This window comes from Eriocheir sinensis, chromosome 27, assembly GCF_024679095.1.
Source record: "Eriocheir sinensis breed Jianghai 21 chromosome 27, ASM2467909v1, whole genome shotgun sequence".
Taxonomy (NCBI): Eukaryota; Metazoa; Arthropoda; class Malacostraca; order Decapoda; family Varunidae; genus Eriocheir; species Eriocheir sinensis.
The window spans coordinates 147,049-166,103 of NC_066535.1; the positions used below are offsets into that span (position 1 = coordinate 147,049).

The 19,055-nt window shown below is 41.8% G+C and overlaps 1 protein-coding gene across 7 annotated transcripts in view; it reads left to right on the forward strand.

Moving 5' to 3' along the window:
• The window catches only part of LOC127003966 (uncharacterized), a 63,710-nt gene that overhangs the window by 10,664 nt on the left and 33,991 nt on the right, over nt 1–19,055 (forward strand). For 5 of the 7 annotated variants that reach the window (XM_050871042.1, XM_050871039.1, XM_050871044.1 and 2 more), the window contains exon 2: nt 12,926–13,098. In XM_050871042.1, the coding sequence (XP_050726999.1) occupies nt 12,954–13,098 (145 nt within the window). In that variant the 5' untranslated portion in view covers nt 12,926–12,953. Of the gene's footprint in view, nt 1–9,537; nt 12,280–12,925; nt 13,128–19,055 lie in introns of those variants that run through there. The other 2 variants (XM_050871041.1, XM_050871046.1) reach the window with 2 other exon arrangements.

Here is a 19,055-nt window from a genome sequence, read left to right on the forward strand (position 1 = left end):
GCACACAGGTGTAGAATACTCCAGAGTGCACCATTTCATGGGGTGTAAGTGTGGGATTTTCAGAATTTTCAGGACAGTAGAATTTCGTGTTACAAAGGCGGCTCAATATAGCCTACGGTATATCCTCCTCATCTGGCACATAATCCTTGTCCAAACCAAAGTCTGAGAGTGCTCCCACGTCTTCTTCAGATGAGGAAACTTCAAACTCACTGTCTATCACCAAATGGCAAAAGGAATTGGCAGCCGCAACATTGTTTATAGTACTTGGTCTTGATCTTGATCTTGATGTCACAGGTGGCTTGTGACTCCTCCCCAGCTTGGGTAGTGTTGCCAATGCTACAAACGCACTCGTGCAGTGTTGCCATTGTCTGCAGCAGTCTCTGTAGCAAAAATAGACCTGCTACATTGACTGTAACAGTGTTTAGCAAGCCCGACGTGTATACGCGTCGCTAGTATTTCCTGCAACCATAAGCGCTGACGCGTATACGCGTCGTTAGTGCTGTACGGGTTAAGGGAGTAGCTATGGGCATCTCCAGCCAACTGCAGCCATTTGTGGTTGAGGTTACTCCTTATGATGAGCGATGAAGCGTTGATGAGGTTTTAGACCCTGCTTCACTGCTAGTGCAGTGCTCTGCGAGGGCCGTCAACAGTTACGATGTTAGCCTCAATAATAATCCTCCATACACTTATTCACAATGTCGTAGTGATTGAGTGAGTCTTGATTGCTTTCATGAATAGCCTACTGTCCTTTTAACCCTTTAATTGCTAAACGCTCGCAGTGAGCGTTAGGCGTATTTGCTGGTGGTGCTAAACGCTCGCTGTGAGCACTCAAATCTCCCGTGAATGAGAGTGTTTCAACACTATTTCTCAACACAGGATTGCCAATTGAGTGGGTTCTCCACTAAATTTGGTGGAAAATCATATCAGCCCAGCATGGAAAATCTACGGACGAGCAACTGGTGGATGTTGTTGACCAATATAGTTACATTTTTGCATAGCTTCACCTATCACATGACTGATATTTTGACCAAATAGTTTAAAATTTTGCAGTTGGCAATACTGCCCTGCCAGCACCCCATCATCAAGAGATCTACAGTAGTTGCCTTACGGCTGACCGTCACGCACGTATAAATGTACGTCTTCACAGGCAACACCCCCTGAACGTGCCTTTACATTTGCAGGAGAGGCTTACATTACCGAATCGTATAGATATTAGCCTCCTCTTTCCAATGGTTTTGTTTCTTAGCTGTGATGAATAGTTTTTGAGATACAGAGGTTAAAAGAGCAAGCACTAGTGTCACTTGCTGGTGGTGCTAAAAGCTCGCTGCGAGCGCCAGTCGCACTCAGAGCAAAAAACACCCCCTGAACGTGCCTGTACATTCGTTGGAGAGGCTTACATAACCAAATTTTATAGATCTTGGCCTCCTCTTTCCAATGGTGTTCTTGATTTGTAGCTGTGATGAATAGTTTTTGAGATACAGCAGTAAAGCTTATGCTTATATAAAGGCTGGCCTCTAACAATACATACAACAACATATGTAACTATCTAATAGGCTATTAATAAATGTTTCAAATGTTTCAATGTTTCCCCTTCCCCCACTGGGGTGCCCGAGCGCGCCTGAGGGGATAGTTTCGTTGAGAGCGCTTAGCAATGAAAAGGTTAATAAAACTTGGCATCATCATAGTCACTTGGCCGTGTGGCACTAAATTATTTCCAACTCACTGAACATTCAACACAATTTGTCTTTAAGTATAAACACTAATTAATAGCCATGTTCGGTTATGTTACGAATTATCTCAATTTCGGTTTGAAGAACTACACAACACTGATTATTCGCTATGTGGTTGATTTCAGGCTTCTTGTATCTCACACAATTCATGCCTTTCTTCTCAGCCATGGCGCACTCCTTTGATTTATGGTCGCCAGCGCATTTGAAACATTTTGGGGCTTCTCCATTGGTCTTGGCAGAACAGATGGCCTCAAGATGGCCATATCTCTGACAATGATAACATATAATTGCATGGTACAGTACTGTCTCCAGGATTGTGAGTTTCAAGTTTGCGATTCACCGAGTTTGCGATAGGAACCCCCAAAATTTGATTTTTATTGAAAATTGGAATTGCGATATGACCCGAAAGGAAAAGGAAAAGGCTGCTAAAACCGGGTTTTTTCACACCTTGTTGTGGTCCTTGATTCCCATTCTCGCTCTTACCCACCACTGGGCCTTTCCATTGGCTGCGGGAAGCATGGTGAGTGGGATCCGGGCAGCCAGGCGCATTGGTGCCACCCAAACGGCACCTTCATTGGGGCCCGCGTGTGTGTGGCTGTGCCCATTGTGGGCCCAGGCTCCTCAATCTGCCAATTCCCACCTCCCACATGTTGCACGGGACCTTTTTCTTTTCTTCCATCTCTTCCTTTTCAAAAAGAAGAGATGGAAGAAAAGAAAGGAGTCCCGCGCTACATGTGGAAAACAAGAACTGACAAATTGAGAAGCCGAAACCCACAACAAACACAGCCACACACACACACACACACACACACACACACACACACACACACACACACACACACACACGGGCCCCGACAAAAACACTGTTCAGGTGGCACTGATGTAAAGGCCACGCCGCTGACACTCATCATCACCATCACCATCATCAGCCGCCCGCCAGCTGCTCAGGCCCAGTGCTTGGCTGAGGCTGTCCGCACACATGCACTTGGCCACCCGGACGGGTGGCCAAGCGCAAGATGTCGACGGTTTTCAATTTTCCCCATATGAATAATGGTTCAAAGTTTGCAATTTCAAAGTTTGTGACCCGCAACGTCGACCTATTTATCGCAAGCTTGGAGACAGTACTGTATCTGTCTCTCACCGTGTATATTTCCCATTCTAATTTCGTCTTGTCTTGATTCTTTTAAATCAGCTCTCTTACAGTTGGGTCGCACCTCAAAATGTAGTGCATCGTGCCGCCAGCTGCAGGCTTACTAAAAATCAGCTCAATCTTATTTTCAACACACTGAATTGTGCATAAAAACTCATTGCAGTCTAAGTTGGTCTCGATATTTTTTCCTTGGTCTCCTCTTTATGCACATTGCATATCATGATCTTTGGTTTCATCTTTCCAACACTCTTGGTACTAATTTGCTCAACAAACTCCAATTTTTGGGCAGCCTCAACCATTGTGTTCTCACTATCAAAGTTCATGACAATATTAGCTCCATTTGTGAATCTTGAATCAGTTATTTGAATGCCATTCAATGCCTGGGAGACTTCATCCTTCATATCTGTTGCCTTCTTTTCCTGGGTAAAAGCTTTCACAACCAGGAGATTCTTCTTGACTTTCCTGTCTCTCTTCGCCGCCTCAGCCCAGCTAAGTGCATGGTCAGCTCTAAGGGCGTCAGCAACTGAGCCCAGTCCGTCCTGCACCTTCTCAGCCCTTGATTCAACTTCATCTTTTACCACAAATATTTCTTTAGATAATTCTTGCTTGAATTCATCCAATTTCTCCACAATTTTAGTAGCCAAAGATGCTTTATGAAGGCATGGGGTGCAAATCCAATTAATTTTAGGTATATTATTCTGCTTAATTCCACACAAATGAGCACACTTCACATGATGCCATTTAGGGCACAAACAACATCCAATCCATTTCTCACCTGTGAAATCCTCACAAATGTAATACAAATCCCTCATGCCCTTGGCCCTGACAGCCACGTCGACAAAGCACTTTCCATGTGGAGTAAGACATAACACATCCGATCACGGCCACGACTACTCACTCAAAGCTGAAGCACACACTGGGCTTTGTCTTTTCCGGTTGCATTACAAGAGGATTTTCCTTAATTAAATAATCTCATAACCCCAATCTTTTAGATAGTGATCCATCAATGTTTATATAGGTCAATCTCAGTTTGTATGTTCCCTGCTTCACTTCCTTTTTATGTTTTCTAATTGTTCCTCTCTCTGATCCACCACTTCATTATACGTTGTTTCAAACTCTCCAAAAAATCTGTTCTCTTCCAATCTTTCCTCATTTTTCTGCTTTGCTTCAGTTCTTAATCCCTTTAGCCTCTGTCTTTCTTCAATGCTCAGATTTTTTCTAATACTGTATATGTTGTTTTATATTGTTTTATGCCTTTGAGTTTCCAACTTTTACTTAAAACCTCTTCTGGTGCTGTCTGTGATTTCAACACCAGTTTCAGTGGTGTATTGTTTTCCTCTTCATAACTTCTAGCCTCATTACATCATCAATCTCCTCTGACAGTCTTCCTGACTCTTCCAATTTTGCCAATATGTTGCTCACAAGTCTCATTTTGTGGGTCTCCCCTTGGCACCTTATTGGAAATTTTCTTCCTTAACCCGAGAACGTCGGCAGACCCTTTTCAGGGTTTTCACGAGTCGTGGCTGTGGTACGGTGGGCCCTAAAATGGGCTCACCATAAAACCCCTAATTCGAGCTAATTGTAGGTGCCGGTGGCATAAAGCAACCCACCATACATGCCCTGGGTCATAGTGGTGGGTGAGTGATCTTGAGATGGGCTTTTTTGTCATAGGTGGTGCTGTAAGGTCATGGCAAACTGAATTAGCTATCCACACAGTAATCACTTGTCAAATTCTCTAAAGTAGACAACAAGCGACTCGAGGCTAGATGCCACGCGTCACGAGACTGTTTATTTTGTAACAAACACATCCTAAAAAGAATGGAGTTTGAGTAAAAGTAAATATTTTTAACAACTTTATGGTTATGAGAGGAATACTCTGATGTATGTTCCATGCTCTTTTCTTAGTCTCAAAATGCAGTGTAATTTTGCCGTTTCTCGTCCATTTCTTGGCTTTCCCTTAGCCGAAGCCCACGGGTTAAGGGAAGAGTCCGCCGTGAAAATATGAAAATAATTTTCAAAAAATTCGAAATTGAGTTATATGGTCTGTGGCAACTCCCTATCATTTGGCTTTCGAATAGTAGAATATTTTTCAGTCAGACATAAATTTAAATGCCATTAGCGAGGAGATTTAAATAGCTACTGCTTGGGCCTGGCACGCTGACTGCAGCGCATTAGCTGGCATGCCAAAGTATGGAATAAATTTTGAAAAATCAAACATGCAGCAATCTTCAGGGTGAAGTTTTTAACCCATGTAACAGTTTTGGAACACAATTATGAATATGAAAAGTGCAACCTGCTCACAAAAATGTTTGGAACAAATGAATACATAGAAAAGGATTAGAAATGAGAGAAAAGAGAAAAATTACACTGAAGAAGACAATGAAGGAAAAGAGGAAGACAGACAAAGGAATTCCAACAGATAGCTATGCACCTGGAGAGTACTGATCAAATCTTGCAACAATGAGGGGCATGGCACACCCTGACACCCTTGCCTTTGAGCGATTAATACCTTTATAAGGGGGGAAGAGGTGCCTGATCCCTTTATGCAGTCACTGATATGTGATTACTGATCCCATAAAATTGATATGAAAGTAGCATTGACAGTATAGTACCTTCACTGGGCCGAAGAACTTAAGCAAAACTTTAATCACGTTTTTCTCAAAACTAGTATAAAATGAACATAAAATTATTTTATGCTTCTACATTCTGCATGATTTTCATGAAACTTTAGGACATACAAGATCATATATCGTCGTAAAATTTATCAAGACGTTTTTTTGAAAAATGGGATAGTTTCGATATAGGAAAATTTTCCAAAAAAAAAATAGAATTTTTTTACAGATTGACAAAAACAGTTTAAAAAGAAACATCTTGACAAATTGTTTGAATAACAATGAATTACCAGGTGTGCATGTCACAAAAAAGTCGGAAAAAAAATGGCTGAGAAAAATTAATTCAAAATTTTCATAAAAACAAAAAAATAATTTTCTTAATTTTTCATTTCATCTGATCAGCTTGAAATTTTCATATGATAAGAAAGGTACTAATATATACCATACAACATACAAATTATTCATGACCATAGATGCAATTTTAATCTACGGCAGACTTTCTCCTTAAGGCCCAATATAACCACACTCTTCTTTTGAGCCATTTCTCTAACCAAATTCTCTTTGTTTCTCAAGACCGGAACAAATTCTTTTTGCGTTTTTTTCCCTACAATCACGCTTCTGTGTGTGGGTGTGAATACAAGTGTGTGTGTGTGTGTGTGTGTGTGTGTGTGTGTGTAGGAGAGAGAAAATAATAATAATAATTATACATACTTTTCATCTTTTCTTAAGTCTTTGTTTCATTGAAATAGATGCATAAATGGCTAAGGAGATACTAGATTTCAAATGCAGAACAATAACATTTTGAGAAATGTCCTGTAATGTTTTGAATACTTTTCAAAAGTCCTTTCAAAGTCTATAAGGTCAGTTTCTATATTATTTTAGATGCATTCTTCTATCCCCTTTTCATATCAAAATAAATCATTAAAGATTTTCTCTCTTACATAGATGCAGGTTGAAGGACTTGCTGAAGGTCAGAAAGTTATTGTTTTTTCAGCCTCCTGGTCCACCCCCTTTCAGTTATTATCTGTTTTGAGAGCATGTCAAGTTGCTACTGTAGTGACATATTTTTAGAGTCAAACTCAAACACACACACACACACACACACACACACACACACACACACACACACACACACCTCCCTCTACACCCTCATCATGAAGAAGAAAAAGAAGAAGAAAAAGAAAAAGAAGAAGAGGAAGAAGAAAAAGGAGAAATAATACTAGATAACAGAAGACAAGGAAGGAAGGAAGGAAGAAAGAAAGAAGTGAAAGAAGACAAAATGAGAGAACTAGACCAAAAAAAGGTAATGAAAGAAAGAAAAGGAAAGATAAAAGTGAAGGAGGAAAAGGAGAAAAAAGGAAGGAAGGAAAAAAGAGAAAAAACAAAGTGGCCAAAGAAGAGAAACAAGATCAGGAAGAGAGAAGAAAAGGAAAGAATGCAAGGAAGGAAAGAAGGAAGAAAGAAAGGAATAGAAAACAAAAAGAAAAAAAAAGGACAGAAGGAAGGAAAAAATCAAGGAAAAATCAACCTTCAAAGCGGTATTCTAAAGAGAGAAGGAAGGAAGAAGAAAGAATGGAAAAGAAAAAAGGACAGAAGGAAGGAAAAAATCAAGGAAAAATTAACCCTCAAAGCGGTATTCTAAAGAGAGAAGGAAGGAAGGAAGGAAGAAGAAAGAATGGAAAAGAAAAAAGGACAGAAGGAAGGAAAAAATCAAGGAAAAATTAACCCTCAAAGCGGTATTCTAAAGAGAGAAGGAAGGAAGGAAGGAAGAAGAAAGAATGGAAAAGAAAAAAAGGACAGAAGGAAGGAAGAAATCAAGAAAAAATCAACCTTGAAAGTGGTATTCTAGCATCTAAATTTATAAAATGTAGTATTAGAGTAGTAGGCTGCAGGAGATGAAGCCTGACAGGCCATTATTTACTATCATGATATGACCTAGGCTATGACAACAGGATAAACAATATGTCTATTTAAGGCTAAAGGCTGAGATTTTTTTTCTTTTTTAGGCGAGTTGAGGAAAAAAAATAATCGATTGTTTCATTGGGGCTGGAGTGTGAACAGTTACTTTTTCTTCAGGCTTAAGCTGTGGCTACCATTAATATTAATATTATTTACAAAATGAATTGCTTAATCTTCCTGTTGAAAAAAAAGGGGTATTATATAAAACGTGTTGGCGGTCTAATTAACCCATAAACTGCTACTGGGCTGTGGCAAGCAACCCTTGTGTTGCAGCAGTACTAAAAAAAGGTCGCGATTACAGTATCGGTAAACATAGCATTCCAGTGTCTTTAGAGGATGACACTGCATCTACCTGAAAAAAAAAGTTGTAGTAGGTCTCTTTGTTTTTGTATACTGATTGCTTTCCAAAGTTGTATTTTGGCGAGAATGGAAGCTCCTCTATCAGCGCAGGAGGGAGGGGAAGGAGATAGGGAGGGACGGGGGGGTACCCGTTGCCATGGAGACAGGAGAGAAAGCAGCGTTGTCAACGCCAGCAACACAAGTGGCGGTGCGGTAATTCATGTCATGCAAATGCGTGTGTGTGTGTGTGTGTGTACATGCATACACACAATATATATATATATATATATATATATATATATATATATATATATATATATATATATATATATATATATATATATATATATATATATTCGGCACTCAAAAAAAGGGTGGGGCAACGAAAAGGCCCGAGTTTTGAAAGGCGAGATCACCGGCTGTAGTGATGATGGTAAGATGTGTGGGGTCTCGTTGCGACCAACAAACACCGCCGTTTTCAGAAGCAGCCATGCCTTGGTCGGGAGAACATCGCGGCTTTGCAGTGCGCACGTTTCTCGAAAATGGCCGTTCTGTCGTCGCCACTCAGCGCTCCTTCCGCCTGCACTTCAACATTCCACGTCATGGTCCCATCCCTGATGGCAAGGCAATCAGGCGTTGGATTGAAGCATTGGAAGAAACTGGTTCCACAAGAAGACCTAGGGGTAATGGAAGACCAAAAACGGTAAGAACGCCAGAAAATGTGGCCTTAGTTAAAGCAGCTGTGGAACAGTCACCAACACGCTCTGCCCGGAAGCATTCACTTGCATTGGCCATATCTAACCGATCTTTCAGGCGGATATTGCGTTACGATTTATCGTTCCATCCATACAAAATAATGATTGTTCAATAATTGAAGCATACTGACTTTGAAAATCGCAGGAATTGCTGCCAGGAAATGTTGAACCGCATCCCCGAACCGTCAACTTTTTTCAGCAGTGACGAGGCCCACTTCCACCTTTCTGGAAACGTGAATAAGCAAAATTATCGCTATTGGGCTGAAAACAACCCAAGAGAACTTCACCAGAGACCGCTCCATGCCCCTAAAGTTACTGTTTGGTGTGCAGTTTCCAAATTTGGGGTAATTGGGCCTTATTTCTTTGAGGAGGATGGAAGATCTGTCACCATCAACTCTGAACGTTATCTTGCGATGTTGGAAGACTTTTTTGAACCGAAATTGGAAGAATTAAGTGAGGAAACAAATTTGGGAGACATCTGGTTCCAACAAGATGGAGCAACAGCCCACACTGCTCAAGTTGTAATGGTCAAATTGCGACAGATGTTCCCGGCACGCCTGGTCTCTCGGAGGGGTGATGTCGAGTGGCCCCCACGCTCACCTGATTTGAGCATTTGCGACTTCTTCCTGTGGGGATATCTGAAGGAGAAAGTGTTCAGAAGTCGGCCACACAATTTGGAAGAACTGAAGATGCGAATTCGGGAGGAAATAGCGGCAATACCACTTGAGATGTGCCGAAGAGCAGCAGAAAACTTCAGACATCGCCTTCAACAGTGCATCGCTACAGATGGCCACCATCTTCCTGATGCCATCTTCAAAAAGTGATCACACAAACGGCATTGTATACTGATTCGAATAAAACAAAAAATAATTCTGTAAGTATTGTTTTACTTTTCCTAATAGCCTATCAAAACTCGGGCATTTGATTTGCCCCACCCTGTAGTACGGGGGTTAGGGACTCAGGACCCCTGTACTATTCGAAAATCCGTATAAAATTAGTGCCCCCCCCAAGAAACACTCCTGGGCTGCGTTTGAGAGAGGGAATCGGGACTCTCGGAACGTCCCGAGTGCTCTCAAACACGTGACGCGGCAGCACGAGTTGCCAACTCGGCACGTCTGCTCCACTCCCGGCTTTGAGAGGTGTAACGCCTCTGTGCTGTGATGACGTCATCAGCATATATGGTGGCCCAAACAAACACATAAGTGCTGCCATTGCATCAGGAAGATCAGCATACCCTATTTTGCTGCGAGTGAGGCGCCGTTACCAAAGCAATTTTTACTCTCGCAGCACTCTTGGAGCATTGGCAGTTACTGCGGCAAGAATTTTTTTTACACTATGATAGATACAGCGAACACTGCTCTCATTCACGTGGTATGCTCTCCCTACTGCAACGTAACTCATCCCAAAATGTAACTTCTCCTAAATCTGAATTCTTCTGCAAGGTTAACACCTTTCTCAAACGCTTTGGGGTGCTTTCAACAGGTGTTTTGGTAGAACAGTGTTGCCACTCACGCCATGGCTACTTAGTGCGACGAGTGGGAAATTTAAAAATCCTAAAAAAATTCTTTCATGACAATCCATATAAAACCGAAACCGTACTATTTGAGGGATGACTGTATATATATAATGAGCTTGCACAAGGTATTTTGAACTGCCACAGGGCTTCCCTGTTAGACTGTTTTTCTTTAGTAGGTTACTTTATTCTAATTCATTGGAAATAAAATAGCGTCGCTTCTCATACTTAGCCGTCGAAATTTATTCATATCACAGAAAATGATTTCTTATTTCATGGTTACCGTACATAATTCATCCATATAAGATCATAACATAAGAACATAAGGAGTCTGCAGGAGGCTGGTTTGATTACACGAGGCAGCTTTCCTTGCTTTCCTTTCCTTTCTTCTTCCATGCTTAGCCTACGACTTTGATCCATATAAAAGAAAATGCTTTCTTCATAACTAATATAATTTTCATCCATATGAAATAGATTGAGTGATAAAATAAATAATTATAAAAAAGTTACTTTCTTTATGCCGGGGAGGGGGGCATTCATCATTCATGTCATTGGAAAGGGATGCAGTGTTTGCCCCGTGCACTGTCTCCCATAACTTCCGTGAAACACTCTCATCTGGCAACACTGCGATCCAGAGCTTTCATTTAAATGTTATTAATTGAAATACAAGCCACGTACATTTTCGCCAGACTTATTTTCAACAAAGCAGCCTGATTGTTCCATAATCTTTAAAATAGCTGGGCTACATGAGATGACAGTCGTTGACTTCAATGCTCTCTGTAGTCATATTTGGCCATCTGCTTGTACACAATATAACAAGAACAGTAGCTGCCTAGGAATAGCTTTTTTGCACCCTGTATGTAAGGGTTTGTGGCTAAAATCCTTAATGATAGACTAAAAGCATGTGAAATGTATATTACAGTACGTGGGTTGGCAGCTTAAAAAGCCCGCCCATGAACATATGTTGTAAACATCCTGTGCACAAGAAATCTGAGTAACTTCTCTAAATAAATCTTCCTGCTCAGCACAGGAGATGATTATCGATGTAGTATACTTACCTCATGTACGAAATATGGATGAGAGAAGTCAAATTAACAAGGTGTTTGTCCACGGTCACCATTGCCAGATTATCATACTCATGAGCTGCGTATATACCAGTTTCTGGCCCATAACTGTTGCCAAGAAGCACCAATAATTAACCAATTAAACGATAACCATATATGAAGGCAATTATTTGGGTGATGAAAGCAGTTTTTGGGTCGAAAATCGGCAGATATAAGAGGCAGAGTACGACAACCTGGCAACGTTCAGCTGAGGGTTGTTGGAACACACAGTGGTGCTGCTTCCTCCATGTGAAAAGTATATAGCTTGAGCAATTGAATATTTCCCAGTTCTTCTTCTTCCACTTGTGAATAAACAAAATCTAATTCTTATTCTGATAACATAATTCTCGCTCATACGTTGCACTTTAGAGAACATACTTTACACTGTCAATAAACATGACACCCTGCAGGAAAACATCACCCTATTTCTTCACTTCTACACTAAACTCTTGTAAACGTGTTTGCATCTTTGAATATTTCCTCATATACGGGTCGAGGTGGACTGAAATTCACATATTATACGCCACTAGCACTTCATTATGCATAAATGACGATATAATCCCTAATTATGTCCCAAGGGAAAGGTCCAAGGGAGGTCTCGAGGTATCTTGGATCTGCTAAGTTTTACTTGGAGGAAGATGTTTTCGACGGGAATATGGCTGTGTGGATAGTGGGGCGGAACGGCTAGTGACTCGCGAGAGGCAGTGTTACCAATGTACAGAATGCCTCCTTTCTGAATTCCCAACAAATTATTATTTTTTCTCATCTGCTTTTTTTTATGCCTGAGCTTTGATGTCATTGTGTTTATAACTATATCAACAACGTAACAGAGAAGAGACAGTGAGTAGGATCGTGAATTCAGTGACTCCTATAGGCTCCCCAATTTCCCATACAAATGTCTTTACCACTCTTGACAGACGACAAATTAATGACAAGATCTGCATGACTAAGATGAAAAATGAATCATGTGACGCTATGCTAACAAGGAAAAAAAGATTTGAGGCTGTACAAGGCTCAGCAATTTTATAGAAGCAATGTAAAAATCGTGCTTTCAAGAGGCGTACAGCATGTTCCTGAAGAAGCTGCCTGAGAGGCTTACCGCAGTTTACGGGTTAAGTGTAAGAGTGCTGAGTTGTAGTTTTCAGTTTCCTTGGTAACAGAATAAATTTAATGAAAACTAGATGAATTTGTGAAAACTGATAGTTTGTGATTGCTAATTACTTGATGCACACTTACTCAGATGTTCCTTATTTTACTATAGTAGGCTACATTGTAAAAATGGAAAATTGCTTTTCATCAGTTTTTAGTGCCTTGTTCTCTGCAGTAAATGTACCTGAAAGAATGAATTTTAATTTGAAGTTGTCTGTATAGTACATTAATATGTATGATACATCAGTCTTTAGCGCTTAAATGTGCTTATGCTTTACCATAATCTGATAATAACCTTTTATTATGACACTTGCCATATTTTCAGTGTTACTGCTAAATACAATAACACATAAATTGGCCCTAATGTATGTCTAAGAGGCCTCAGAATTACCCTAAAAACTTTGCGCTTCTCTCACCTCCAACCACCCAGCATTTTGAGCTGGGCTAAGCCCAAAATGTTTCAAGGTCCTAAATACACCCCTGAGATATATTATGTTAGTTGAAGACAAGATTAATTTAAGAGAAATAAGTATAATAATCTCAAGTTTATTTATGCATTGAATCCATCATTGATATGTTAGCTGCATAAGCTTACACTTTTTTTATCATCTTCAGTAATGAGTGTTGTTCTTGGCACTGAATCATGGAAAAGCAGCAGTGGACCACACCCGTCTGGAGCAAGAACGCACGTCCTTTCTATGATGGAACGAGAAAGGATATGCATTACACATATCCAGACTGGGGTAATGCAGGACCTGGTGTCTTTCTACCAGCTCAACATATGAACAGTAAGCATTACTGACTCAAAATATGAACAGTAAGCATATAGAAAGTGATTAATGTTTTACAATATTTTTATGTGTGTAGTTATTGAGAGACTCCCATATTAATGCTTGGTCCAGCTATTTTTCTTTTCCTACCATAGAAAATGTACATTTCAGAAACCCATTTTCTTCATGAAAATTCAATTAATCATTCAGTAGGGCCGTAGGTTGAGGTGACGCATTGAGTAGTTGCTATATGAATTAGGTTACCATCTCTTTTGTTAACCTGTGTGCGGTAAGCCTCCAAATCAGGATTTTAATGGTAAGCGGTTCTGCATTTGGACACACAAATCCAGTCCTTCATAATATATAGAATATGGGTTGTCCATTTTCTTCTTTTCTTTTTCCAAGGAAAGGACATTTATTCTGCTTTATCTTGGTGTAGGATAGTAAAACATTCATGAAAGTCTCAATTTATTGTTTCTCCTTTTTATTCCTGATGGAGGCATGGCAGTGAGTACAAAATGCTGGAAATCACTTTCATCTTGCAGATGAGGGCCGTGCTATAAATAAAAGAAATCACATTATTTTTTCAGGCCCCAAATTGTCCCACTGACATCATTGTCACTAATTAACCCTTAAACCCAGGGTATATTTTTCAGCGGCCCCGGCCTCAGCCTGGAATATTTGGGCAAAAGTTGCCTTTCATTCATTCATTTCATCAACGCCTGCTCCTAGGAGCTTCCACCAAGGGATGGCCGCGGCAGAAGAGCTTCCAACTTTCTCTATCCAGACACTCCCTCCTTGCCTGCTCAAAGTTTCTCAAAGATCTTTCCCCCTTCTCCCTAACGTACTCCTGCACCCCATCCCTCCATTTCACTGGAGGTCATCCTCTAGCATTCCCTCCCTCTATCTCACTCACATACACCCTTCTGGTCATCTTACTCTCCTCCATTCGCTCCATGTGGCCAAACCACTTTAAAGTCTGTCACTTCAGTTCTTCCACCACTCCACACTTCTTCCCTTCACCCCCGTGACACATTCCAAAACGCTCATACACACTTTCATTACTCATTCCATCCATTCTACTCACACCACAAGCACTCCTCAAATAACTCATTCATTTTCACTGCCTGCACTCTAGACCTCTGACTTTCATTCCAGGCCCATGTTTCACTTGCATATGTGAGGGTTGGTACTATTATTGTATTTCTCAAATCCCTCTTTACCTCCATGCTCACACTTCTGCCATTCATGATTCGTCCCAAAGACCCTACCACCCTTATTCCTTGCAATGCCCTTTCTCTTATCTTTCCCTCCATACCACCATGCTTACACATAACTGATCCAAGGTACTTAAACTCATTGACCTCCTCCATTTCTTCATCATTCAAAATTATTTTGCATTCTTTTTCACATTCAATTCCCACTCTATATGGGCATACAAAATCTACAACCTCACAACTAAAAAGTAAAGAAAAAGTGGTAAAAGTAGTGAAAAGGCATATTATACATACGCTCGCTGTTTGTTGTCGGTGGCAGCGGCAGGTGAGCAGTGTTGCCAACGATCCGGTTAGCGATGGTACGTTTTGTTAGCGATTAGCCCACGCATATGAGACCAGGTCCACCACGCGCGGTTATTTATTTATTTTTAGAACACGCACCTTTACCTAATACAATACCCGGCCCAAACCTTCACAAAACCCTTTGGGTAAAGGTGCGTGTTCTAAAAAAAAATATATAACCATGCGTGGTGGACCTGGTCTCACATGCGTGGGCTAATCGCTAAATAAACGTACCATTGCTAACCTAGTGTACCATCGCTAACTGGATCGTTGGCAACAGTGCCACCGCCGCCGCCGCCGACAACAAATAGCACGCGTATGTATAATATGCCTTTTCATTTTCTTTCTTTCTTTACTTTTAAGTTTTTCCGCCTTCATATTATGGTTAAGGGACATGCATTTCGTCTCCTAAGTATATGGAGGCGTAATATCGTATTTTGGAGGTGGGTAGTGAATCTCCACAATTACCCTCAGTTTGTCCCGTGCGCCACTTGAACAACAATACAGTACCCACACTGCCACGCTACTCAACAATAGGGGTGGGCAGGTACCGGTACCAGTACCGTTACTAACGGTAACAGCTATACGGTACGGTACCGGTACCAGACTGCTCGGTACCGGTACCAATACTAGCCAGTTGCTCATGGTGTCCCACATTTCTTCCTCACACGAGTGAGGCTGAGACTAAGTGCCTGAGTGGATATCTCGGTGATATGGATATTCTCTCTCTCTCTCTCTCTCTCTCTCTCTCTCTCTCTCTCTCTCTCTCCACTGAATGAAGTGAATATTTATTTTTCGATAGAAACCTACCTCTTGTTTGATTTACATTGTTTTTGATTTATGTGACCTCTTCAAGGACACAATACTCGCGTAAATCGAGAGTTAGCTGTACCTTTCCGGGTATACAGTACCCTCTCGAGTTTCGCGCTTGCTTCATTCTGAAGGTATAGAAGCGCTTATTGGTTTCGGCCTGTGGAAAAAAAATACTTTTTTTTTCGACTTGACTCCCTGTTATCACAATTTTTTTTGACTTTACTCTCTTGTTATCTCAAAATATGTACCTTGGTAATAGGCAGAAAATGGGAAGTGAGAACAGGTCGTTTTTAAGCCCGTTGAAGGCGGCTGCCTTACAATTGCCTGGCAGTTCTGAATACACGTTTGTGATCCACGTGGTGTTGTCACGGTCACCTGTGGTACAGTTGGACAAACCTATAGCTTCTGGTAGTTTTCTGTGTGATATGGTATAATCTGCGAACTTTTTGTTATATATCATCAAATCACTAACATCATGATTAACTTTTCAATGCCTATTGAACGTAAACTGCCGCCGAAATCGCTAAATAGCTCGCAGAGAGATTCAACTTGCTTACTGCTTCGATATTTCCCTCACCGCTCACAAAGACCACAAGCGGACAAAAAAGAACAAATCCAGGCAAATTAACACTTTTAATGCTGTGTATTCCCACAGCGCGCATGCGTGGTGGACAGCAGAATGACTAATTTCAGCGAGAAGATATTTCTTGCAACACCGGCCAGTGTATAGTGGACCTTCTTCTTTTGACCTGTAATGCATTGTATCGCTTCTTAGGTCCTCCTTCTCCACACTTTTATACTTGACAACATGCACTTAGGGCCGCTTTCACAGTCATTTTGTTTGTATTGATCGTTACCAATGGCGGCGATTGCCGCTCTAGTATTTCCACGTGAAACTGGCCAATGGGTAGTTATGTGATGTGATGGTGTCAGAGATATTGCCTTTACAACGGCACCTCATGGCGGCTGCGGGGTTAGCCTTGCCCCGCACCTTACCACACACTCTCAACACCTGTCGCTTTCTCTGCAGCCACCACTACCCCATAGGCCAATTTCACGTGGAAAACTATAGCGTCGATCGCCGCCATTGGTAACGATCAAAACAAACAGTGACGGTGAAAGCGGCCCTTATTTACTTCACAGTGCGCACTTATACACTTCACCCTGAACTTGGGTGTTTTTCTGTTCTTTTCTTTCCCTGATTTTGGTTTTCTGTGCCCTTTTGCTATTTTCCACTGTTACTTTTCACCGTCGTTGCCATGCATTACAGGTCAAAAGAAGAAGAAGAGGAAAACATCACTGGGAGATCTACAATTTTCATAGACTCGAGAAAAAAGTTTTTTGGACTGTGGTTCCCCAGCACGGGGTGTTCTCTTATCTTGTTAATCAAGTAGTAAGCAAAGCAGCTCTGCCAGTCCATTTTACGAGTCTCTTGGTGGGCCATCTGCCACTGCTCCTCACTCCTCAGCCACTGCCGTCGTCTGTTTGTTTACATGCAGCCGTGAGGTACCCACGTACCCACGTTCGTACTCACAACCGTTGTCCATTCATACGGACAACCAACAACTCGGTCCCGGTTGGGCATACGGGCAGCCGCGGTTGCCCATAGCCCCAATGGTTGTACACCGCCTTTTAAGGCAGCACGCATGACGCCGACGGTAGGTAGACGTGACCCACACATGTCAAAGGAACGCGAAACTCATGGCAGTAATGTGTGAAAGTCATGATGGTAAAAATTTAGGACTAAGCGCTAAACTCGAGGATCGTGAAACTCAGATACCGCGAAACTGGAGAAGGTACTGTATAAGGGCCGCTATCACAGTCACTTTGTTTGTTTTGGTCATTACCAATGTCGGCGATCGCTGCTCACTGTTGCCAGATTGTTGTACTCGGAGCATAGTATTTACCGGTTTCTGACGCCTAATTATTGCCAAGAAACATCAGGATCTAACTCTTTTAACGATAACTATAAATGAGTTTCATTATTGGAGCCCAGAAGACAGTTTAAGGGTAAGATGTCGGGAAATATAATCGGCTGAGTACGACAATCTGGCAACGTTGTCGCCGCTTAGTATTTCACGTGAAACTGGCCCATGGGGTAGTGACGGCTGCAGACGAAGCGAGAGATGTTGAGGGTGTGTGGTAAATGCGGGGCTAGGCTAACCCCTCACCCGCCACTAACCTATCGGCCAGTTTCACGTGGAAATGCTATAGCGGCGATCGCCGCCATTGGTAACAATCAAGCAAACAAAATGACTGTGAAAGCAGCCCTAAGTGCATGTTGTGAAGTATAAAAGTGTGGAGGAGGACCTAAGAAGCGATACAAAACGTTACAGGTCAAAAGAAGAAGAAGAAGGTCCACACTGGCCAGTGTTGCGAGAAATATCTCCCTGATGAAATTAGTCATTCTCCTGTCCACCACAAATGCGCGCTGTGGACTGTAAGGCAGCTGCCTTCAACTGCGGCTTATATCCATATCATCGAGATATCCACTAAGGCACTCATTCTCATCCTCACTCGTGTAAGGAAGAAATGAGAGACACCATGAGCGACTGGCTAGTATTGGTACCGGTACCGTACCGTATAGCTGGTACCGTTAGTACCGGTACTGGTACCGGTTCCTGTCCACCCCTATTGTTGAGTAGCATGGCAGCGTGGGTACTGTATTGTTGTTCAGGTGGCGTGCGGGAAGAACTGAGCTCAGCTGTGTGGCCGCGGCGCCGTGTGAGTCCAGTTGCATGAGACATCTGGTGGCCACTTCATAAAATATCTCGTATAAGTGAAAAAAACGTGTAAATTAAACATTTATTTGGATTTTGGACCCCACGTTATTTAAAAAATGCGTAAACCAAACTTGCATAAATCGAGTTACCTGTACGTATTTTGAAATAACAAGGGAGTAAAGTCGAAAAAATTGTGTTCACAAGGGAGTAAAGTAAAAAAAAAAGTCATTATTTTCCACGGGTCGGAACCAATAAGCGCTTTTACATGGATTTCAATACCTCAAGTTTCGCGATCCTCGAGTTTAGTGCCACACCTTCGGAATGAAGCAAGCGCGAAACTCGAGAGGGTACTGTATACTTGTTGAATTACTGGAGAATGATTAGGCATCTGTTCCCCCTTTATAAAAAAGTTTTAATCAATCAAAAGTGAGGGTGTCAAGGTCAAGGTGTTCCTGCACGACCGCACTGGGCAATTCTGTGTCTCTAACAGTGTTTGTAGCTAAGAAAGCGACACGGTGATGAAAGTTTTCCTTGTAATTAGGCTCAATGTTCACACATTAGCTGTGAATAATCTGTGGTTGGAGCTGCAGTGGTGTCTCATAAGGCAATGTAGCTGACTGCATTTGGTGGTGATGTAGGTGATGGTGGAGTAGGTGATGACGAGGCAGGTGGTCGTGGAGAAGGGTGTGATTAGTACTACGTGTTGTAGCAAGTCGCGAAACCCATGAGGGTGGTGACCGGCAGGGTGAGTTGTGGCCCGGCTTGTTGGGAGTGCCAAATGGAGTGCCATTACACTCACTCAATCTACCTGGCTTCTACGCTGCTCTCTTCCTTGTTTTCTGAGTCTTGGCCGCTCCATAAGCCCTCTTGATATTAATGA